Here is a 24,955-nt window from a genome sequence, read left to right on the forward strand (position 1 = left end):
ACCCGTCGTAGTCCTCGGCATCCTCGAGATTCGCGTTCACGGATCTCAACGCAAAAGTCCGTGGAAGCCAAAGTAATAATGGCGTGTTATGACCCCACTCGGTCATTGAATACTAATTAATTAACTTAAATTAAGTTTGTTTTTTTCTTTAAAATGTTTTTTTTCCTGGAGCAAGAGTATTTATCTATCCAAAAAAATATATATATACAAACAAAAATAAAAAATAAAAAATAAAAAAATCCATATTCATTTTTTCACTTTCTATTATCTGCTAAGAGGGGTTTCAAAATTAAAGATATAAAAAAAAAATTACTTTTTGAAAATGATTAAAAAAGTAATTTTTGATAATGGAGTAGGAGAAATATTAGGGCAGGATTTTGCCCTCTTTTATTTGCCTCATCTAGTCTGATGTGAGTGAGTAGTCTCGGCGAGGATTTGGAGCGCGTACACGAATTAGGTTTTTCTATTTACTTCTGTTTATTTCCTTTTTTTTCTTCGCGGAGAAGTATTTTTTTCGTCACACTTCCGCTATTTTTTCCGTATTTCTCGGCATTTCCCCCTCAAAATTCATAAATTTCTGACTTTTACGGGAAAACTCCGTGAAAAAATGGAACTTTGGCGATTAATTTCTTTTTTCTTTTGTGTGGTTGAGGAATTTCTGCGGTTTAGACATACTTCAGGTTTGTTTTTCTTTTTCTTTTCTTTTCCCTTTTTCTTACTGTTTCTCGCATCAGGTCTAAGCGTATAGAATTATTTTAACTTTTTCGGTCCAGTTTCCACTGTATTTTGCACTGTTTCTTGTGGTTTGATCTTCCGGTTGTTGCTAGTTACGCCGCTTTTATGGTTCTTGTTTGTTACTGATGTGAAGATTGGACTTCGGTGCTTAGGGTTTTTGAGGGTACTTGAGTTACTTCTTGCATCTGTGACTTTGAGCTTGTTTGAGTAGTTTCTTGTGGTAAAAATTCAAACTTTCGACTGATCTCTCTCCTTGGTTGCTGGATGTTCTCTCAGTAGTGTACTTTCTGGAGCCAGTGGAAACGTCTTCAAAATTAGATCTTTGGCTACGCGCACGAGTCTGGGGCGTGCACTCGGTTCTGTACTTCCTCGGGAGTCTTTGGCTGGTAGGACTTTGGTTTGACCTTCTAATATTGTTCGAGCTTCGTCGTCTTTCCCATGGAAGTGAGATCAGAGCCTGGAATTATGCCGTTCAATTCCAGTGTACAGAAAAGCCCGGTGCAAACCCAGTCGCCGATGCAGAGTATGCGATTGGTTTATTCGCAGGATGGCACGGCGTTGTACAAGCCAATTACTACTACTGCCAACACCTCGCCTCCTGCGCCTGCACCTGTTCCTACTCCTGCTCCAGCTCCTGTACCTGTTACTTCCACTTACGAAGGCGGAGGCGGGGGGAGCAGTGGGAGTCTTGATGTTCCCTCGTCGGGGTTGCCATCACAAGGCTTGAATATCAACACCGGGGAGCCGCTGAAGCGGAAACGAGGGCGACCCAGAAAGTACGCACCTGATGGCACCATGGCTCTTGCTTTAACTCCTTCACCCACTGGAGCAACAGTGAAGCGCCGACCTTACAACTCTAAAAAGAAGCAGCAGTTGGCTGCTCTAGGTAATCCCCGTTGTATATTTATATTTCATATCTTTTATCCATAGGTCTGATTAATGCTTGATCCACTAGGGTTCCAATGATGCACCATAGGAACTGATTTGAGTAGTCATTCTAATGCTGCATCTGCCTCATGAAAAAAACAAATATTTCTAATGAGAAATATAATCTCAAATTGGAAGAAAAATTATATAAAAATGTGTTCGCCAATTGCCATCACCCTTTAGATTATATATATATTCACAATGGCTGATCCATTTCTTTCCAAAAAACAAGAAAAAATTATTGTTTTGTATGTTAATTGCTCCTATATTTTTGGAAAATTTATCCCAAGCATGTTTTCGCAATATTCAACCTGTGAGTTTATATAGACTGAAATAGCCAAATAGGAGGGGAAGCAGGAAAGCAATAAAATTTCCAATTTCTCTTGGAAAGAAGAGAGGAGGAAGGTACTTTTTTTTTCCCTCCATTTTATGTCACACATATCAGATGAAAATGGAGGCAAAGGAAGCTTGAGTTTCTAACAAATACAGCACAAGGAGCATTAATCTTTTCTTTCCAGTTTCATCCAAGTAAACAAGATGGGTCAAAGTGAGTGGAAGGAAGATAATTATTCTTTTCCCCACTTAATACTTTCTTTTTCTCCTACTTCCTCTTTTGGGAAGCACAATATATACAATAATTTGGAAAATAAAAGGGGTATTCTAAAGCAGCACAAAACCTGGATATTGGTATAGTTGTTTGGTACCTAACTGATTGCAGAATATTTTCTAAATATGGTTGGAAACTTGGAACGAGTGGTCTCATTCAAATGAGTAAACAATGCTGATTGAATTTGGTGGTGACTCAAATTTCTGGTGGATCTGAGAGTCTTATTGACACATCTAAATTAAATTAGTCACATATTTTATTTTATTTTTTAATTGTTTGATTTGATGATATAATGCAGTAGTTGCTTACAAAATCTAATAGTTTGTAGTAGTATGCAATTTTAAGTGAGATTGTACATCAGCTATAGAAGTTTTATCACCGCTGAATGTTTTGTTGTTTTAACTAGCAAACATTTTAAACTGCAACTTGCTGAGTGTTGTTCTTAGTAAGACTTCAATTTACTTAGTTTTGTTGAAAATCATTTTTTTCTTTGTATGCATAACATTAAAATGGGTTCACCTTAAATTCCTGAAAGATTTAAATTTTTATTAGCTAAATAAGTATTTTTGGTTAAGATCTTTTCAATATTTCCTCATATACCTTTTTTTTTTTTTGTAAATTATAATAACATAGGGAATTTTATTTCACTTGCAGGATCAGCTGGCATTGGGTTTACACCTCATGTTATTACTGTGAAGGCAGGAGAGGTATCTCAATTACATAATTTTCAGGATGACTAATTTCTTTCAACATTTGTATTGTTGGCTGTCTGTTATTATGTTGAATTGGGTCTACATTTCCTTTAAATTCTTTGGTATTTTCTTTATTAATGACAATCATTTCATCATTAACAACCGTTGAGTGTCTTCATCTATGATAACTCGCTTCTGAATGCCACTTTTTTAAATGCCTTTTTTGTTTGCATGCAACATACATAACAATAATTGCTAGCTACGCCTCTAGCTCACTTCCTTGTTTATCTCAACAGTAGATGCTAATAGATGAATTTAACTGCAAAACTGCTATTAGTTAACAGTTCTATCTGCTTGTCTCCAGCTAGGAACTTCAATGGTCCAGTTTAACCTATTGGCGAAACCAGAATTTGTCTTCAACTCTGAAGATTGTCTATTAATTCTTTTTAACTTATTCTGTTCCCCATTAGAATAGTGGACGAACTTATTCCATGAAGACTTTAATAGCATATTGAGTATCCATATGAATGTGGTATGCCCAAAATTTCCTTGACTATATTTTGTGTGCATCAGAGATATGCATGTTTTTTGATGCCATTCAATGTTTTGTTGCTATGTATTCTTAATTGTTGTCAAGAATGCAGACAAGTTATGTTTAGGATTTAATATGGTTCCTAATTATTTTATAGTTTAAGCATGACATTTTGAATTTGCTATGTTGATTAGCATCAACTAATGCAAAATATGATATGGTTTGTTCTTTTAATTGGTCATCAAATTTTTAGTGGACAAGTAAAATTTATAATTGTCAAAATATAATTAAAATTGGCTAATGTTTTTTAAAAGAAGGGGTGCCTTTACATAACGATAAATTTGCCTCCATGTGTTTTGATGGTCACGGGTTCCAGTTGCAGAAATAGCCTCTTGCAATGCAGGTAAGGTTACATACAATAAACCTTCTCTGAGATCCTGCATTGACACACTGTCTTTTTTTTAAGAGGTGGCAAATGCAATTGTGTTAGTATGTTTGCTTCTAGCCCAATTGAACTCAAATTTTGTTGGGCTAAGGTTCTAATCCTCCACTCTCAAACATGCTTGACATGGCCTGATAGCAAGTTGAGGTTGCATAGATAGACTTGGGTAAGCCCGGGCCACGAGCTCAACTTGGTCTGCATTCAAAATGGGTTGGGCTTTAGTTGAGTTAGTTTTTTTCTCATGTGTTGAGCATTGCCTAACATTAGGCTTGGTACACTTTTTCACCTCAAATTCCCAAAATTGTCCCTCTTTTTTATATCAGTATTTCACTTTTTGATAAATCAATTTATAAAATTCAAAATTTTAAAAAATATATAAAAATACTAAACATTCTTCTATCAATACCCTCTCTACCAAATTATTTTGGAAGTATGTTATTCACATCTCTCATGTGTCTCAATCCCACAATACCATTACTTCTCATTCTCTAATTGTTTTAACTCTTGTATTTTACATTTCTAATTTTACTCCTGAATTTCTGATATCTTCCTCATTCTTTCATATTCCATTAGTCAACAAGACTATTCGTCAGGAGTCTTGGGGTTGAGTTAGCGTCATCAATGTGGACACAGGTATATCACCTATGATGTGAGGACGACAAAGGATCATGGTGAATGGAATCTTATGATTAAGGTTGCTTTAAAGTCTTTGGCTTCACCATAAGTTTGGAACATGATTGTACCACTTCTTGGATAGCCTGATAGGATATCATTTGTAGATCCAAAGTTTGGGGATATATTTTTCAAATGGCTGTTAGGCTTAATATGTCCAAGCACTTAACTAACTGTCCAAAACTCTGAAATCCCCACCAGTCTTTCACTATGACTATAACTACGTATTCAATAGAAAATGGGGTTACACTAGCGACATCTTTTCGAGACTTGTTCATCCATGTGGATAGAGCTATCATTCCTGATCTACATATGTATATTTGTATCTATATTAATACACACACATATATTTTTTTGCCTTTTATTTTAATTTTTTTTATCAACTAGGCAGGCCTGGGCCGAGCATGGTTCAACTTGGCCACGCTTGTGTGCATGCTAAGCCAAGCAAGGAAATGAAGAGTTTCCTTTATGTTTAATACTGGCATAATCCAATACTCTATGTATGAAAGTTTCTTATGTATGATTTCTATTTATCTAGTGGATATGTTATATAGAACAATTTGTGTCTAATGTGTTGATATAGACTATCTTGCCAAAGTTTGCATCACAAAACAATTTCTCTAGGCATTGGTCTGGTCTACTAACAATATGATATTTGCTTTCAGGATGTATCGTCAAAAATAATGTCTTTTTCTCAGCATGGTCCTCGTGCTGTTTGTATTCTTTCAGCAAATGGTGCAATCTCTAATGTAACATTACGTCAGGCAGCAACTTCAGGTGGAACTGTAACTTATGAGGTGGGTGATTTAAATGTCACATGATTTCTTTATATGGTTTTTTTTTTTTTTTTTCACATTTTCTTCATGATTTGATAGTATTAAGCATGATCACTGTTCTAGTCATCTTATCAATTAACTTCTCTACTGTTTTTAATAAATTGTTTTTATGCATGAATAAACTAATCCTTGATCTTGATAATATGCATTGGTTATATAAGTCATAAAGATGAGACCTTTGATGTATCTTTTATCACTTTGGAAGGAGCTACGGTGCAGCGATAAAGTTATTGCTGTGTGACCTTGTGGTCATGGGTTCGAGTTTGGAAATAGCCTTTTGCAATGCAGGGTAAGACTGCTTACAATAGATCTAATGCAGTCCAACCCTTCCTTATGACCTCGCATTGGTGGGAGCTTAGTGTACCGGATTGTCTTTTTTATTTTTGTCCTATTGGAAGTGAAAGTGAAAATTGTTTTCAACTATCCCCATTCTTCATCCTCCATAGCATATCTTCCAAATCATTAAGAAAAATCATAGTTGTCAAAAGCATGAGGCTCAAAAAAGCGCTCAAGGGTCTTGGGGCTTAAAGTGCAAAATGAAGTTCACGCTTTATGAAAAAAGCATAATAAACAAAAGGGCTATTATAACTATTAAAAGTTTTTGAAAACCCAAATAATCATAAACAAAAGATTCTTTGATGGTGTAGATTATTCAAAAAATTTAAAATAAATCAAAAGTTTTTGAAAATGTGATAGAATTTTTTAGAATATAAATCTGATTGATATGAATTAATAAAATTTATTAGATTTTTTTAATTTTAAATATATTTTTTATATATTTTATTGGGATAGTTTATTTAGGATTTATGAATAATGAAAGCCTATTCGAACTATCTCATTTAAGTTGGGAGTTGATTGAATTAATTAAATCAACTCCAAAGTTTTTCACAGTGCTACAGTAACAATGGGCATCATGATGCTTCCAGGATGCCAGAAGCGTTGTGAGACACCAGAAGAGTTGTGGGACACATTAAGCGGTGTTGAAGGCATCGCAGGACTCCTCTGGAAGTGTCACGGGATGCCCCCGACGCCGCTGGAGGTGCTCCACGATGCCTCAGGGACATCGAAAGCGTTGCGGGAAACGTAAAAAAAAGAAAAGTTTTTGCGCTTTGCGCAAAAATGAACGCTTGTGCTTTTCCACGAAGCGCAGCAGAGACCTCATGCGCTTTCAAGGTCTCTGAAGCGGAAGGCTTGTGCCTCAATGTGCTTCGCGCTTAAGTGAGCGAAGCGCTCGCTTTTAACAACTATGATAAAAATAATATAAAATCTCTTCATCTTACTATTGAGTCGTATATGGCTTAATGGTAGCAAGGGTGGTACCGTAGCAGCCCTATACGGTTGGTCTCATGACCATATGTGAGGAGGTAAATCCGGAAGCTGTAGTTGACCAGTACGGGGAGGGTTTTTTTTCTCGGCTTTGTTGAGATTCGAACCCTTGCCCTATGGTAGCAACTCTTTCTCGCTCTAGCCAACTCAACTCTACCTCGGCGGCATCATATATTGCTTAAGGCACTTTTATAATGGTCACACAAGTATATTTGAGTATCCATAGTAATTTTTGCTTAGCAGGACCATGCTATTATCTTCGAAAAGTGGAGATCTTTTCCTCAGTCTGATACATGAGTTTGCTCTCTAATATATTTTTACTTCTATATCTTACATGCAGGGGCGATTTGAGATATTGTCACTGTCAGGCTCATTTCTGCTAACAGAGAACGGAGGCCAGCGAAGTCGTACAGGTGGATTGAGCGTTTCACTTTCTGGTCCTGATGGCCGTGTGTTGGGTGGTGGAGTGGCTGGAATGCTGACTGCAGCCTCTCCGGTTCAGGTCATCTACATTCTGTCATTCGGTCCTCTGCTAGACTAGTATCATGTCAAGCAGGTCTTTTGTGTTTTGTTTTCTGAAAACCTGATTTAACACAAATCTCATAGTTATCGAAGCCAATTTATAGCCAAATGCAGGTAGTTCCCTGAGACAAATAACCCGAAACTGGAGACAGCTTCTCTACAATCAATACAATAATACTCTCTTAAAGCTTGTTTGATTAACCTACTGAATTAGAAGCGTTGTACCAGTTTGTGAACTTTAACCTGCTGAAGTCTGGATAATGACAATCTCCAGCAATATTTCATAGTTTACTGTCACCGACAATATGGTTGATGCCGCAAGAGATGGATGTTTTCATCCTTATGGGAGCTCTCTTATGTTGGATACTCTCTGAGTGTCGCGTTAAGACACAAAACCTGAAACTGATAGGAGTCGATATATCTTTTTAAACAAAGACAGTTTGCATTAAACTTGCCATTCTAAATGTTTATGTTTCTCTGCAGGTTGTTGTAGGGAGCTTCATTGCCGATGGGAAGAAAGAGCAGAAGCAGAGTATACCCCTCGGAGAACCAATGTCTGCTCCGGAAAAACTTGCACTGGTAGGGGGGTTGATGGCTCACAGCCCACCTTCGCGCGGCACCTTGAGTGAATCTTCAGGTGGACCTGGGAGCCCACTCAATCACAGTACTGGGACATGCAACAATGGCAGCCAACAGGGATTGCCTAGTATCCCATGGAAATGAGCTGCTGATCCTTCTTTAGCCCTAGCTTTTAGCGGTTATCGAAACAAATAGCTGCTGTTCCATCTGGTTGGTCCTCCGTTCTTGTTGTTGTGTTAGTTGATCCTAGTTGTTTGTTTTCAGTTGTAGCCTATTAGATTTCATTAGGTCATGTTTTAGTACTAATCCTGTAAGTCGCTGAACTTTTGTATAAATGTTGTCGGTATCTTGCATATGTATTAACGTTTGACACAATCTAGTCGTGTGTTTTGCTAGTTTAGTCTTCGGTGAGATTTCTAGCTTAATTTCTGACATTCATTATGCTATGAACAGTGAGAAAATTTTATCAGTGATTTTATTCAAACTATATCAATCAAAATACAATCTGTGAAGCCTCTTAATTCAGCAATTCATCCAGAAATATTTGGATTAAAAACTCAGATGATATAAAATATTGATCCCTCAAAACTGTCAAGAAAAAAAAATAAAAAATAAAAATAAAACTACTCCGAGTCTACCTACAATGCATCGAGATGCTTATGATCTATGATAAAAGAATGCTTAAGAGCTCGCAATATTGTCACTTGGGAAAAGATCCTTGAGAGGTACCAAGTTGGTGTTCTTGATGCTATCGTCGAGGTTGGTTTCTTTCATGGAGTTAACGCGGCCGCCGCCGCCGCCGCCGTTGTTGTTATCGTCGATTTCGTCGTCATTGTATTGGCTGATAGTGATTCTTGTAATGTGATCGAGAGTGCCGTCGCGGAACACCAGGATGCCTTCGTCCTCCATTTCGCAGTCCTTCATTGGCCGGTAGCATTTCCCGAACACGCGGTCCAGCCTTCTCGACAGCGACATCGTCCTGGAAAAGAACAACCGATCGCTTGACCAGTTAAAGATTCAGAAAGATGAGTTCTTGCGCAACTCGATCAAAATCATGGATTTGACTCATTTCATTAAAACAAAAGTTGTAATTTTGCTTGCAGAGGAGATCGGGATCGATCTATGTCTCTGGTCCTCACCTGACGTGAAAGAGATTGGGGACGCGGTTGGGGCCGAGGTAGAACTCGAGGGCCAAAAGGAAGGCCTTGTAGGCCATCAGATGGAGGCCATCGATGCGGGGGTAAGGCAATCTCGGCCGAGGCGGAGCCCCTGAGGCGCGCCGCCTCCCCTTCCCCTCTCCGCCGCCGCGCACCGCCGCCTCCGACTGCGACGCGTACTCCTGCCAGACGACCGCAGCTGACTGCTGTTGCTGTCCTTCCGGAAGCTGCGGCGTCGGGGCGAGGGGGAGGGCGACGAAGCCGAAGGCGGCCATGAGGGGCTCTAATTCGTTGTGGGTCATGATGGGGCGGAACGTGCGGGTGTGCCACAGCGCCAGCTTCTTCGCGACCGTCTCCTCTAACTTGAACGGTTTAGACGCCATGGCCGTCGAAACCCTCGTTTCTCCGGCTATCCGCCTTGCTGCTTCCGGAAGTACGCGAGGTTTTGCGAAGGAGGGAGAGGAAAAGAGAAAGGGTTTCCATTTAAGTAGGTAACGAAAGAAGACAACAATTTCATCTTACCCGTGTACAATTTACAAATAAAATTCTCTTGACCTTAATGCCCTTCATAATTTAATCACATTTTTTTTATTTAATAAGTAATTGGAAAAAAAATTCAATACAAATTAAGTTAAAAGAAAAACCAAAGATATAAAAATGAGAATATATATTTAACCATTAAATTTTAAACAACTAATTAGATCAATAAGATATTATTAAAGTTTATATAATAAACGCAAAGGAAATAATTTGTATTGTCTCGGGATTAAAATGCAAAATTCTCCGATCAGTTGATTTCATGGATTTCTAAGAAAAATAATCGGATGAAATTAAAAGAGCACCCCGGTTGAAGAGCAATCATACGAACATCTATCTTCTTCTTTTTTTTTTTTTTTTTTTATTTTTTTATTTTTTTTTTTATTATTATTAATTAATTTAAATAAGCGCTCCATATCCTGAAAATATTCTTAACAGAGCGTTGTTGTAACACGTCTGTTTGCTAGTTTCTATACATCATTTGAAATAGAGGAGATTTCATAAAATTCCGTTAGTTTATTTGTTTAATTAAAATATTATTTTAATCAGATTATTTGTCTATGATGAAATCTTGACCGTCGGTTATAAGTTATCCTCATAATTTATATTCTTTCACATAACATAGGGATGCACTGTGAAAAATATTTAAGTTAAGTATAATCTAATAAATAAAATTAATGTAAGATAATAATACTGTTGTAGAAGTTAACAACCAACTACTACACATTGTATTAGCCTATAGATAATATTCATTTGAAATATAGTAAATATCATAAAGTTCTCTTAGTTTGTTTATTCATTGAAACATTATTTTAATTAAGTTATCATTCTCTAATAAACAAAATCAACATAGATGATATTGTTGTAGAAGTTAGTAACTAGTTGCTATATATTGTAGCAACTATTGCTAGTTTCTACACAGTTGATCATGATTAAATAATGTTCATTGAATGTAATGGGTGTCTTGAAATTCTCTTAATTTGTTTTGCTCATTAAAATATTATTTTAACTAAATTGTCACTTTCCAATAAGTAAAATTAACATAAAATAATAACATTACTATAGAATCTAACAACCAACTACTACACATGGTAGATATTACAACCTAAATCTTAAAATCAGGGTATTTCGAGCGTCCATTTAACTTTAATTAAAAAAGGAACATCCATTTGACGATTATAGACACCCTTTTGATTTTTATCCAAAAAATATTATAAATGATGTAAACAATGCGATATTGATGGAACAGCTAACAACTCTTCAATCCAACTGACACTACAAAAATACATAAAATATAGATGGAAATTATCCGTTGCTATTCCGTCACTAAATACATATTGCAACAGAATAGCGACAGAAAGCATCCGATCGTGTAGATTTTAGTCGTTGATACTATAGCGACAAATATTTATATTTCTGTCACTCTATATAGCGACAAATGTCTTAAATTCCATCGCTACTAGCCAAATGGAGGGAAAAACTCTGTTAAAGTATTTGCGACCGAAAATTTAAATATCCGCCGCTATTAGAGATGAATATTTAAAATTTTCATCGCTAATACTAACGAATATTCAAATTTTCTGTTACTAATATCTTGTTTTATGTATCAAACGTATCGTAAAAGGTATCGCAATCGTGATAGTAGCAATGGGCATTTGACCTTCCGTCGCTAATAGCGATGGATATTTGAAAAATCCGTCTCTAATAGCGACGTTCTTTTTAAAAAAAGTCTGTCGCTATTAGCGACAGAAAGTTAAACGTCCGTTGCTAATCTATTCTACATTTTACTAATTCTATTTTTTATTTTTCTATTTTCCCTGTTTATATAAATCTAAATCACTCCAACCATCACAAGTGATGATTTTCACAATAACCTCATAATACTTAACAACAAAACTCACTACATATCAACAATTACAACATAATAAACACACAACATATCACAAACAACACAAAAATGTAGCTGAACTAAAATGAAGTAGATATATAATACTAAATCAAAACACATATCCGAATCTAATACAAGATAAAGTTTGTCCAATACAAAGTAATCCAACACATTACATCATGATCAAAATAAGGAACAAAATCATCTGTACGTCCTACATGAAATTTCATTAAGATTAGTTGTTTCTTAAACTAATAAGTAGTTTAGCTAGCGGAAAGAAAATAAAAATACATACATGCGTCCCTGGAATAAAAATATGCCAAATCTGAAAATGATTTTGGAAATATATAATACAATTAGATATGCATATAATTATTAAAAAAAAATTATTTTTAACTAAAATTAAAAGTTAAGATAAATGATACACACATCAAAATAATCTACTTTACAGGGGAATGACCGAGATCTTGGGTGTTATGAGACTTCAAATGATATGAGCCAACCATCTATGAATCTGGAGAGAACGTCATTGCAAATGCTTGCATATCATGAACTATCACCTCAGTCCGAGCCTATCACAACTACATGTCCTGTATCTCTGCGTCCCTCCCAGCCATTGACTGCTCTAATGATGATAGTCGAGTTCGCAAATCCTCATTTTCCTTCAGCAATTCTTGTACTTCACTATATGAGGAGAAGGAAGTAGGACGACTCCTGATCTTTGAGTCCTCATCCACTCATACATAACTTTGGCCTGAGAGCCAGACCCGTAGAGGGATGCCTTCTTCTTTCCACCGATGATATCATAATAAATATCATTAACTGTATCGATGGAAAGAGGTTGTGACCCCTCTCCCTTTGCCCAAGGCTGAGACACCTCAACAACTCTAGTGAATATTACTTTCTGTGTCAAAATAATAATTTTAGTAACCTCCACATAAAGTGTACAAATATATTCACAAAATTTAATATTCTTACGTTAATTGCTAAGGAACCCCGATCGACAAATGACCAATCTTTATTTTTATGAGTTTTATTAAATATCTCTCAATAAGTGGGAGGTATTTGTAATTCAGCAGACTATGTATAGAAAATGCAAATACATTAAAACTAATAACAAAACATATGTAAGAAATATTTATATAACTTAGAGACATGCTCTCCTATCTAACGGGATCCAGTAGTATGCTTTGTGAATCCGGTACTCAGCCCAGCAGGTTCTGAATTGCGATTGTTGCGTACAATTGCTAAATTGTCCTGCCAATGTTGGGCAACCTAAATGACTCTCTAAGACTGCTAAATTACATCAGGGATCTCAGATGGCCTGGTGCTCCTTTACCTTCATTTGTACAATATGTCCCTGTACGGTTTAGAGCAGTAGGCATTCCAAATTTTTTTGAACATTTCCTCCTAGTCCTCCTCCCAAACATATCTCTTCTGCAGCAATATATTTTGACAATTAATATCATGTTAACTAGAAATATGTTTCTATTCTAAATACTTACTAAAAATTCTCCGTAATAAAAATTCTTCATATCCTGGTCTTTGAACCGCCATGTAGTACCAGCAGGAGATAATCATTCTTTAAACTTTTTTTTAATATATATAATGCTACCTAATGACCATCTAGGATAAAACTGCATGGAAAAATATTGTATTAAATATGTTTGATTATTAAAAACAAGCTAAAGTATTGAAATAATTACTAAATACATAATTACTTACCAGTTACCAACAACTCGTAAAATAATCTAGTCACCATGCGGTCTCTTTGCTGGCTGCATGACTATATATGCAAAATCACAGTATAAGATATACACAGTTGATATAATATTATCAACTAGGGAGATAAAAAAATAAAAAGAAAATTCATAAAATATACCATGACATTGTTAATAATTTTTAATCATCTGATGTCATTCTACATCAACTAAATTAACATCTTGTAAGTTATCATGGCTAGACTCTATTGGTATATCAACTTTCTCATTGCTAAACATCTCACTATCATCTATTTCCTTGTAAGTAACATTAATATCTATAAGTAATTGTGATGTAAATTATATTTCTGAATCAACTGAGTATATCTCGACTTCTTCATTTTGAAATGCATCATGGTTTTGGCTAGTTATGGTGTTCGACATTTCTATGATTGACTAAGGCTTTATCTGACACACTGCTAATCATTCACTAGGTTTTCTTCTCTTTGTGGGGTACTCAAGATAGAATACCTGACCAGCTTATACCGTAAAGATGAAAGGCTCAAACTTCTTGAATTTTTTGTTTGCGTTAACCTCAACTAAATTATAGAAACGATGCATTTTAGTATATGTTCTTGGAGTTGGATTATACCATAAGCATTTGAATAATATGTTGGATCGAGACGCGCTAGAGGGGGGGTGAATAGCGCTCGTGGCTATTTTGATCGTATCGGAATCGTAAAACTATCAAAGTAAATATACGCAGCGGAAATAACGAATGCAATCACAGAGGGACACAAGAAGTTTTACTTCGTTCGGAGCCTAAGGCGACTCCTACTCGAAGACCCGCGATCCTTGATCGCTTTCCGTGGGCAACAACTATAAGCTCGTAAAATGTACAATAAGATATTACAATTGAAAGAACTAAAAAAAATTATACCGACAACAATAAAGTAGCAGAATCTGAAGCTCCGGGTTGTCGGGGACTTGTAACAGCACTTCTGGGTGTTTCTAGAGCAGCTTGTAGCGTAAGGATTGCTTGGAGTTCATTATACTGGTGCTGCTGCTCGAGACCCCTTATAAAGGGTGTTCAAGGCGCCTTGAAGCCCTTCAAGGCGCCTTAAACAGGCCGAGTCACCCGCGGAGATCAGCACAGACTTGGTCGAACTTCATCCAGTTCAAGGCGCCTTCAGCCTACCCAAGGCGCCTTCAACCTTCGACCCAAGGCGCCTTGAACTTCATCTAAGGCGCCTCCAACCTTCTCTACTGCTTTTCCTGGTTAGCACTCGAGGCGCCCAAGCTCCATGGGCGCCTCGAACTTATTCATCCGAGTTGTAACTTGCTCCTTTGTTCCTGCAAAATGTGTTAGTCCCAAACACATACCCTGCAAAGCAAAGTTAGCACGAAACATAATGAATGATAATAATGAAAGTTTTGACAACATTCGAACTGTCCGGGGACTTCGAGTTTCCCGGAAACCCTAGGTCGACTGGACGCCTAGTTCCCTCTACGGGAACACGTCCTCACCTACTCCACTCGGAGATTTACTTGCATGCAGGCGATCCTCCGGATCGATGGACTTTGCTCAAGACTCGACGCCTTGACTTTCTGCTGGACATCCGCTTCCCGGCTAGTCCAGTCTGGTTCGCGACACCGGGACTTTCCACCTAGGGTTACCACCCCCTAGGACTTTTGCCTGAAGCCACCGACCTGCCAAGACTTTCCGCATAGGGTTACCACCCCCTATGACCTAGGGTTACCGCCCCCTAGGGTTTTCCCTTTGCCTAACCGCAGCTAGGACTTTTCTCCACCTAGGGTTACCACCCCCTAGGACCTAGGATTACCACCCCCTAGGGTTTTCACCTGCCTAACTGCAGTTAGGACTTTCCTGAAACACTCAACAAAGCTGTCAGATCACAAAACCCCTTAACTTTGAATCCATTGCCATTATCAAAACTCGGGTTTGATCGTCGGATGCTTCCCGCACCAACATAATACACATCTATTTAAAGGTAAAGTTGGATACTCAATCTCAATGATTTTCTCAAGTCTACCATAATAATCAAATTGAGTATCATTATTGTTTATGAATCCTTTTACGCAAACACCATAATTATACGTACACCTTTGTGAATCGTGTTGGGTCACATAAAATCTGAAGCCATTAACATAATAACATGAGTAGACTGTTATATTACAGAGGTTTTGATGCAATATTTTTTAGTCTTTCATCTTGCACATTTGATATTCTATGGTATATATATATATATACACATTTGTATTGTAAAATAAATAATTTAATCGCTAACTTACATAAATTTGAAACTAATATGTAAATTCATCATTTAATTTGGTCTCTACCTTGTACTTATTGATAGATTTTATGGATGTAATTGTTATTCATATAAGCTGTCAAATAAGGTAATTTCAGGACATAATAGATAGCATATCAAATATTTTTCAATACTATATTATATTTATACCTAAACTATTACCTTATGTATGGTTTGATCTCTTCTCAGTTCAAGAGTATGTATATTCTCGCAGTATGATATTCTTATTCATTTAACCATGTGTAATAGTTTCACCCATTGTCTTACCATGAAACTTGAAAATAGAAAGCATCTCTAGGTCTGCTGGTTAAGTATCATCAGAATTTCGATGACTCTTACGATGTCTCATTTTCACATGATCAACAAAATAATAAGAGCAGAAGAAAGTTGCTTCTTCAACTAAATATGTATTACATATTGATCCTTCAATTATTACTTTGTTACAAATATTATTCTTTAATTTTCTTAGAAATCTTTCAAATGGGTACATCCATTTATATTTCACAGGACCATCTAGTTGTACCTTATAAGGTAAATGAACATATAAATGCTTTATAGAATAAAAAAACTAGGTGGGAATATTCGTTCAAGCTTATAGAGTATCATTGAAATGTCTGTCTAAAGTCGAAGCATATCTGCAAACATAATAAAGCTTGAATTCAAATCTCTGAAAAAGAGCCTTAACTCTGTAAGTGTTTGCTAAACATTGTTAGGAAGTAGATCATGGAATGCTATTGAAATTAGTCTTTGCATAAACACATGACAATCATGACTCTTCATTCCAAACATTTTTAACCTATTTGTATCAACACAATGATATATCAGGAAATTTGATTGCTTTTAACCAAGTACATAATGCTTGCTTACCTTTTTTATCTATTGTATAACATACTTTTGGATATTTACCAGTTGTTTTATTTTAATGCAACTCATGTCTGTTTACTAATTGTCTTAATTCATCGCATGATTTTGATGTATCTTTAGTTTTCTTATGAACATTTATCACAATATTAAAGATGTTATCGAAGAAATTTTTCTCAACATGTATCAAATCTATATTATGCCGAATGAGTAAATACTTCCAATATGGTAGCTCCTAAAATATGCTATTTTCCTCCAACCACACTTATTCATTCTAACAATATATTTATTTATATCATCAGAATCATTCTGATATATTAGAAGAAATCCATAATTGTCAATTTCATCAAGAACTTCTTCACTGATTTTGATACTAGAGGAAGTTTCCTAACAATTCATTCCTTATGAAAATTTTCTTATTTCTTCTTAATGGTGATCAACTAGTAAAATTTTTTGATGATTATCAAACTAGGATATCTTTCTACTATAAGGTAATGAAAATACATCAGACTCACTCATGCAATGTGGACATGCTAACTTGGCAGCCATGCTTTATCATGATAACATTAAGTATACTGAAAAATCACTAATTGTCCATAACAAAGAATCATGCATTGTAAAGTTTGATTTACTTTTAATGTCATAAGTCTCAGACCCTACATTCCATAAATGGTTCATCTCAACAATCAAAGGTTGTAAAAAAAATATCTATTTGTCCTTTTGGATTTTGAGGAAATGGAATAAACACAGTGAGAAACATGGATTTGTCTTTCATACACATCCATGGAGGTAAATTATATGATATTAATATAATTGGTCAAGATGAATATTATTGTCCATAACTTTCAATTGGCTGAAATCCATCTACGGAAATTCCAAGTCTCACATTAAGTGGTTCCATTGCAAAGGAGGAAAATATTGTTATCAAGTTGTTTCCACGCTAGTGAGTCACAAGGATGACACATTAAATCTTATGTTTGTACACGATTTTGATACCACATCATGTGGCTTACTGTTGCAGCAGATGCATACAAGTATTGGAGCCTAGTAGTTAATGAAAAGTAATACATGACTTTCAAGGGTGATTGCACATTCTACATTCCATTAGTTCGCAATCTTCATTCTAAAAGATCATGCAATTATTGATACAATAATGAATCTTCTCTACTGGCAAACCTAAATCTCTAATCAATTTTTTTTTGTATTGTAGAAGCTATCAGTCATGCAGTTATCCGTGGGAAGCAACTCTGACATCAATTGACACATTTCATCATAACATTGTTCAGAGAAATGATGTTCTGCCTTCATGTTTAGTAATCTTACAGTAGCTGATAATTGAGAATGACCAGAAAGAATAGTTTCCCATAATTCTCTCTTACTAGCCTTCAACATGTCATATATTTTTTGAATTTCGTGCATAGGTGTTTCTTCTATATTTGATTGATCATATGCATTCATTCCGTCGTAAACTATTAATTGCATTGCATTCACATATATTGATGATTCCTCTGGAGCAATCAGACTGGATGATAAAACAACAAAATGTCCAATTTCTTCAAATACATACGACTCTCCATGATAATACCAGATGTAATAATTTGGAACAAATCTATATATGAATTTTCACTGTATCCTCATTATGGAAAGCTGTATTTTTACATCTGTGCTAATTACATGGACATTTTAACTTGGTACCATTCAAATATTCTGGATGAGATTTAGCAAAGTTCATAAACTCTTCAACCCTAGTAAAAAAGTTTTGACTGATAAATCCATTGTCTAACCTATTATACATCCAAGTTTTATTTATATACATTATATTCTAATGGAAATAAAATTTTCAACATGATCAATCATGTCAAACTAAGCATAATTATATTTTTGAACATAGTTAATCATGTAAATAATATCAATACGGTAAATCATGCAAGTAATATCAATATGATTAATCGTGTAAGTAATATCAATTTGATAATTATATTAATATTCTAAATTTGATAATTATATTTTTGAACAATGCAAATATAATTATATTTTCACCTGATTAATGCCGGATGTGGCCGACTAATGCCGGACGCGATCGATCAATGTCGGCCGAGCCCTGACACTGATTGACTACTAATTGGTAGTGGCCGACACTATCAAGCCACAATCAGCGTTAGAACAGTGCCGACCACGGCCTGGCAATGCTCGGCCAGAGCATGCAAGATGAGAACAAGGGGAGGAGAAGAATGTACCTTAAGCCGAAGGAGAAGAAGCTGGAGGAGGGGGAGGAAATCACCGGAGCAGTAGGAAATCATCAGAGAAGCCGAAGGAGAAGAAACACAAGCAGATAGAGAAGATCAACTACGGATAATTAAATTATCAGTCACTATTAATGACGAATAATTAAAACTTCGGTCGCTATTAGCGACGGATAATTTAACAGATAATTAAATTATCCGTCGCTAATAGCGATAGTCATACATCCATCACTATTCCGATGGCAAAAAATTAGTGTTTATCACCAAATCATTATTAGTAGCGACAGAAATTTTAAGTCCGTCGCTAATAACAACGGTAATTAATAAGTCCGTCAATATATAGAGACATCCAACATCTGATTGTTTTGTAGTGTGATGGAATACGATCCTATAGCAATTCCACATCTTTGCCAAAGAACCATTGCAATACCACATGCATGCAAAGAACCATTGCAATACCACATGGTCTCTTCAGCATTTACTCAATCAACGATCACCTGTACCTAAATAATATCGTTCTAATATGTTATTACCAATAATCTCCGCAAGAACAAGATCCATCCTTGAAGTGATGAAACCGAACGGGGTCCCTGATTATAATGGTCATGCTCTCCGACTTAGCAACTAGCTTTGCAAAGGTGTGGCAGTCACCACATATCCTCAAGTTCTTCATTATCCTGATCGGCTTGGCTCCTGTTGAGTTCATCACTCCGAGCGCGATAGCTAGCTTCTCGCTGTGATATCGAAGTGATTCTTCCTTCTGCTCTTTTCCTACATCATGCAACACAAAATCTGTGTCAGGAACGTATCCCATTGCAGTTGTTCTTGTTAGCAGTTTGCTTAGCTCCTTCTTGATGCCATCGGCTTGCGGATGCGACATGTCTCCTGCAATGAACACATGGATTTGCTTGCCGAGTTCGAGCCAGCTGCGACCTGGTTCTTTCTTCACTCGACAGTCTCTCATGGATCTCCGCACCTGTTCCGCTTCAGTCCATTGGTGAGAATCTGCATAGATGTTCGACAGAAGTATGTATGCTCCTTCGTCCTCGGGTTCCAATCTTAAGACCTGCTTAGCTGCGAATGCTGCTAAATTTGAATCCTTGTGCACTCTACAAGCTCCAAGAAGTGTTCTCCAGATGACAATATCGGGTTCGAAACTCATGTCAGCGATGAACTTCATAGCATCCTCCAGCTTCCCAGCTCTTCCAAGTAGATCGACCATGCAACCGTAATGCTCACTCCCTGGCTCTATGTCGAAAAGCTGCCTCATTGAGCTAAAATAGTGCCGGCCATCTTCCAGAAGACCGGCATGGCTGCAGGCAAAGAGAACACCAAGAAGGGTGATGTGGTTGGGTTTAGGGCCCAACACCTTCATGGACTCGAAGAGCTTCAAGGCATCAGTGCTTCTTCCGTTCTGTGCCAATCCTGAGATCATGGTGCTCCATGAGATCACATCCCTTTCCGGCATTCGATCGAACAACTCATCTGCTTCCTCGAGATCCCCACACTTACAGTACATATCTAACAGCGCGTTGTTAAGAATCAAATCAGGGTTGTACTTGAGCACATGGACGTGGAGTTGCCTTCCCATCTCGAGCAGAACCATCCCTGTGCAAGCTCTCAAAGCGCTGGTTAATGTGCTTTGGTTGGCAAAGAATCCAGCTTTCTTCATCTGGGTGAAGAGGGTGATGGCCATGTATCCATCTCCACCCTGCGCGAAGCCCCCGATGATGGAATTCCAAACCACCAAATCGCGAGTGGCCATCTCGTTAAAAATCCTGTATCCGTAGTCCATGTCCAAGAATTTTGAGCAGACGTCGATCAGAGAGCTTCTAACGAAGACGTCCGACTCCAAACCATGCTTCACTATACAGCCATGCATCGACCGGAGAGATGCCGAAGTCAGACAAGCTTTGAGAACCGATGAGAATGTATACCTATTAGGCGCAATTCCTTCTCTTTGCATCGAGATCAGAAGCCTCAGAGCTTCTTCAGCCTGCCCGAGGTTAGTCAGCGCCGAGATCATAGTAGTCCAAGACACCACATTTCTAACAGGCATCGCGTCGAACACCTTCCGCGCCTCGTCCGCGAGGCCGAACCGGACGAACATGCCCATCAGAGAGTTGGAGAGGAACAATTCCGGAGCGCGTCCGCCAGACGAAAGATGGCGATGCAAGAGCCGGCCTTGCTCGACGGCGCCGTGCCGGACGCAGAGTTTGATGAGGTCGGAGTAGGAGATGGAGTCGGCGACAAGGCCGAGGACTTCGAGAGAGGCCATGGCGGCGATGGCCTCGGAGAAGGCGCCGTGCCGGCATAATCCCGCGAAGGTTTGGAGCAACGGGTGGGGAGAGGGCAGGCTCGAGTGCGGAACCGCGTGATAGGGAGCTCGAGCCACGCACTTGGCGAAGGCTCTCATTCGACGGTGACCAGTGTGGGTGGATGACCGACAGGCCGAAAACGTCCCTTAAATTAATTGATGGGCTTTAGATGGACCTGAAACTATTGGCCCTAGTTCGCCTAGGTGTAATGATGTCTTCTATAAATAGCTGTGAATCCGGACCTTTCTCAAGCCTCGCCGTCAGTGCTTCCTTCTGTTCCAATAGGGCGCCGTTCTTTGCTTCTTCCTCTTTTGGCTTTTTTGTTTTTCTTCGCATCGTTCTCTTTCACGCCGGTCGCAGTAACGACGTCGCCGATGCGTTTCTGTCGTCGCTTCCTCCGTCGACGATCGTGCCCTGCAATCAGCCAAAGCTAATCTCACGGATAGCATGGCCGAGCGGGTGATAGTGCTTCTTTGATCTCGCCCTTGTAGCTGATTTTATAATCGTACTTTGATTATTGACGCTGGTTGCAGCGGCGACGTCGCCGATCCTCTTCTGTCGTCGGTTCCTCCGTCGACGATCGGGTCCTGCAATCAGCCAAAGGTAATCTCACGGATCGCATGACCGAGCTGGTGATAACATTTCTTTGATCTCGCTCTTGTAGCCGATCCGATAATTAAAATTTCTGCCTGTCTTCGATCTGGTTTCTCCTTCCTCTTTCTTTGTTTCCTTCCGCATATGAACATTTGGTTCTACGTGGATCTGAATATTTGTGATTGCAAATGTTGGTTTGATCTTTTGTTAAGCGTTTCCGTGCATTAGTCAGGTATCAGCCGGAGAAATCCATTGGCTGGTACAGTTACATGCTCGGGAAATCGACGGTGCTCTTCGTTACACGCCTAGTTTTAAACTTGATGGCCTTGCGTGTTCCATTGGGGCTCTAAATCCATCGGATATTATTGACCTTTTTTTTTATTTTAGACCTTTGCAAAAATCTCTTTCTAAACGAATTAACGGGATGAATGTAATTTTTCGTCGGATTTTTGTGGTAATTTATTGATCTTGTTGCGCAGCTCTAACTGGTTTTCATTGCCGGACGTTTCTCGTAGAGTTTATTGATTCGATTGGATCAACTTGACGACTTGATATCAGCGGTGTAGATCAAGTGATGATGTAGCTTTATAGGAGCACAGAGGGCTCTAGAACATGGAGCATAAGATTGAAGTGTGATTGTTGAGCTTGTTGCCTCAAAACTGCCTTGGATCAGGTCTCACGGAGAAGCTTGAGCTTGATGGACTGCTAGACGAGTAGTTGACCATATGAAAAATATTAGAATCTTGAGAAATAAAAACAGCGACGAATAAAATCTGAATAAATTTGGATCATAATCAGTCTCCACATCTTAAAATGGACATCTGAAGGTTGTATTTAATTATATTTTCATAATGTAATTTATTTCACAAATATTTATTAATTAAGAATGAATTTTAAATTATGGATTAAATAGAAAATATGTTATGGTAATTTATTTGAAAAATTATGAAAATTTTAGTAATGCAATAGTTAAATCTGAATGAATTTGGATCATAATCAGTCTTCACATCTTTAAATAGGACATCTGAAGCTTGTATTTAATTATATTTTCATAATGTAATTTATTTCGCAAATATTTATTAATTAAGAAGGAATTTAAAATTATGGATTAAATAGAAAATATGTTATGGTAATTTGTTTGAAAAATTATGAAAATTTATTTGAATAAAATTTTGTAATGCAATAGTTATGTTTTGATAATAAAATCTATACTATATTTAGAAATGTTTGCAAGTATATAGAAATGTTTGCGAACTTTTCATATTTAAAATTGATTTTTATATAAATTATTTTGAAGTTTGTAAAAAAATTAAAGTTACTGTCTCAAATTTAATAATTATTTTTAATCTTAATTTTTAATTAAATGATAATAATTTCTTAAATCATATCAATTAATTTTATAATTATCCAAATATAATTTTAATATATCAATAATGTGTTTATATAACTATTATTATATTTTGAATATTATATCAAATAAAATCATAACTTTCACTAAAAACTTTCTCCTTCTTGTGAACCTTCCAAAAGTTGAATTTTTTTTTACAAGCTTGAGCATAAATATATAATAAGAAAGGTAAAATTAGGGGTTTAAATGAATTAAACCGCTCTTGTGCTCCTAAGTTCTTGTATACTTAGACACAAGGTATTAAATACAAATATGACTTAACTTAACTCGATTGTGTTGGTGCGGTAAGTATCCGACGATTGAACCTAAGTTTTGATAATGACAAAGGGTTCAAAGTTAAGCGTATTTGAATGAGTTTGCAGAAAAGTCCTAAGTGTACTTAGGCAAAAGTTCTAGTTGTGGTTAGACAGGTGGAAAACCTTAGGGGGTGGTAGCCCTAGGTCTTAGGTGGTGGTAATCTTAGGCGGAAAGTCTTGGCGGATCTAGGGCTTTGGGCAAAAGTCCTAGAGTCGAGGACTCTAGGTGGAAAGTTCTGGTGCCGCGAACTAGGTGAAAGACTGGGCGGGTCATGGAGCGGACGTCCAGCGGAAAGTCCTGGAGGCTCAAGCGTTGAGTAATAGTTCAGTCGATCTGGAGGATCGGCTTGACAACAGGTATATTCTCCTGAGTGGAGTAGGTGAGGACGCGTTACCCGGTGAGAGAACAATAGGCGTCGGTTCGACCTAGGATTTTCGGTTGGAAATCCGAAGTTAGAATCGGACAGTCCGATGACTGTCAGATATTAATCTTAACCTTATTGTATTATGTCTAACTTTGTTTTGCAGGATATATTTTGTATTTTGGACTAACACATCTTGCAGGGAGCAAAAAGGATGTAAAAGCCTCAGATGAATAGTACCCGAGGTGCTCTCCATGGAGCTTGGAGGTGTCTTGGGTGCACTAGCCGAACACCTCCGTGCAGCTGGGCAGAGGGCGCCTTGGATGCTGGTGGAGGGTGCCCTTCATGCGGTTAGAGGCATCCTCAGGCAGATAGGTGGTGAAGGAGTTAAAGCTTATCATTGCTGCGGTTTCGGCGGGATTGAGGGCGCCCTCCATGGTGTTGGAGGTGACCTCCACAGGCTTTATAAGGCAAATTCGAGCAGTAGCTTAGACCAACAACGAAAACGCGATCCATCTTCCATGCACTGCTCAAATAACCACCTGATAAAGTTGTAGCAAGACACCGACGACCTGAAACTTCGAATTTCCTATTCTTAAGTTGTTGGTATATTTTCTTACTGTACTTAATTGTTGTACTCTAAATTGTAACTTTTGTGAACTTATAGTGATTGTCCAAAGTAAACGCTCAACGAGCGTGTGCCTTGGAGTGGGAGTCGCCCTAGACTCTGAACCAAGTAAAGAACTTGGTGTTTGCGTATTTGCAATTATTTTATTTATTTCCGTTGCGTTTTGCTCTTAGTTTTCCGAAACGTATGTGAAAGCCACGAGTGCTATTCACCCTCCCCTCTAGCGCTTTCGATTCAACAATTGGTATCAGAGCGGGGTTGCTTTAAATTGGTGAAACCACCATTCAAGCAATTTTTCGTGGTAGTTTTCAATTTTTCAGAGTCGATCGGAATCAGTAAAATTATCGTCTTCCGATCTATTTTTTCATAATCGAGTTTTTCTCTCGAAGTTGGTGCAACACCACTCAAGTTCGCGTCTTTATTTCTCTTTATCCCGCACTACTAAATCCAAGACCTAGTCTTGGAACCAAATTCCTTGTTTTTTTTGTGTGTGCGATTTTTTTTTTTAAATGACCCATCAAGAAGGCTATAGTACAGCCCGACCTCCGCTCTTCACCGGCGAAGATTTTGGCTACTAGAAGGGCCGAATGGATTCTTACCTTTAAACCCAGTTCGAGATGTGAATGATCATCAAAACTGGCATCTCACTTCCACTCGACGGCTCGGGAAAACCACTTTCGTGCGAGAACTGGGACGCAAGCATAATCAAGAAGGTTGAGGCCAACGCCAAAGCAGCCTGCACCCTTCAGTGTGACCTAAC

General features: G+C 37.6%; 3 protein-coding genes and 1 long non-coding RNA gene across 10 annotated transcripts; 2 read left to right on the top strand and 2 right to left on the bottom strand.

Moving 5' to 3' along the window:
• The first annotated feature begins 321 nt into the window (after window positions 1–321).
• LOC121970111 (AT-hook motif nuclear-localized protein 10-like) lies at window positions 322–8,270 on the top strand. 6 transcript variants are annotated; one of them, XM_042520578.1, is made up of 7 exons: window positions 322–457; window positions 1,012–1,121; window positions 1,218–1,621; window positions 2,924–2,976; window positions 5,273–5,404; window positions 7,110–7,271; window positions 7,775–8,270. In XM_042520578.1, the coding sequence occupies exons 3-7, from the start codon at window positions 1,252–1,254 to the stop codon at window positions 8,012–8,014; spliced, it is 957 nt and encodes a 318-aa protein (XP_042376512.1). In that variant the 5' UTR covers window positions 322–457; window positions 1,012–1,121; window positions 1,218–1,251; the 3' UTR covers window positions 8,015–8,270. The 6 variants fall into 6 exon arrangements, with proteins under 6 accessions (XP_042376512.1, XP_042376514.1, XP_042376508.1 ...); XM_042520580.1 differs by having other exon boundaries at window positions 1,015–1,121; XM_042520579.1 differs by lacking the exon at window positions 322–457 and adding an exon at window positions 726–898.
• Window positions 8,271–8,432: 162 nt separating this feature from the next.
• LOC121970112 lies at window positions 8,433–9,517 on the bottom strand. Of its 2 annotated transcripts, none has more exons than XM_042520581.1 (2): window positions 9,010–9,517; window positions 8,433–8,870 (listed from the first exon to the last, which is right to left on the bottom strand). In XM_042520581.1, exons 1-2 carry the CDS (start codon window positions 9,408–9,410, stop codon window positions 8,552–8,554), a joined length of 720 nt encoding a protein of 239 aa, XP_042376515.1. In that variant the 5' UTR covers window positions 9,411–9,517; the 3' UTR covers window positions 8,433–8,551. The 2 variants fall into 2 exon arrangements, with proteins under 2 accessions (XP_042376515.1, XP_042376516.1); XM_042520582.1 differs by having other exon boundaries at window positions 8,433–8,849; window positions 9,010–9,515.
• Window positions 9,518–18,836: 9,319 nt separating this feature from the next.
• On the bottom strand, window positions 18,837–21,041 carry LOC121970113 (pentatricopeptide repeat-containing protein At2g03880, mitochondrial-like). The gene has a single exon (XM_042520583.1). The coding sequence runs from the start codon at window positions 21,003–21,005 to the stop codon at window positions 19,119–19,121; it is 1,887 nt and encodes a 628-aa protein (XP_042376517.1). The 5' UTR covers window positions 21,006–21,041; the 3' UTR covers window positions 18,837–19,118.
• Window positions 21,042–21,162: 121 nt separating this feature from the next.
• On the top strand, window positions 21,163–22,381 carry LOC121973427. Its single transcript, XR_006109599.1, has 2 exons — window positions 21,163–21,510; window positions 21,981–22,381. It is a non-coding gene; the product is annotated as an uncharacterized LOC121973427 (long non-coding RNA).
• The last annotated feature ends 2,574 nt before the right edge of the window (window positions 22,382–24,955 follow it).

The sequence above is a fragment of the Zingiber officinale genome, chromosome 4A (assembly GCF_018446385.1).
Source record: "Zingiber officinale cultivar Zhangliang chromosome 4A, Zo_v1.1, whole genome shotgun sequence".
NCBI classification, from domain to species: domain Eukaryota; kingdom Viridiplantae; phylum Streptophyta; class Magnoliopsida; order Zingiberales; family Zingiberaceae; genus Zingiber; species Zingiber officinale.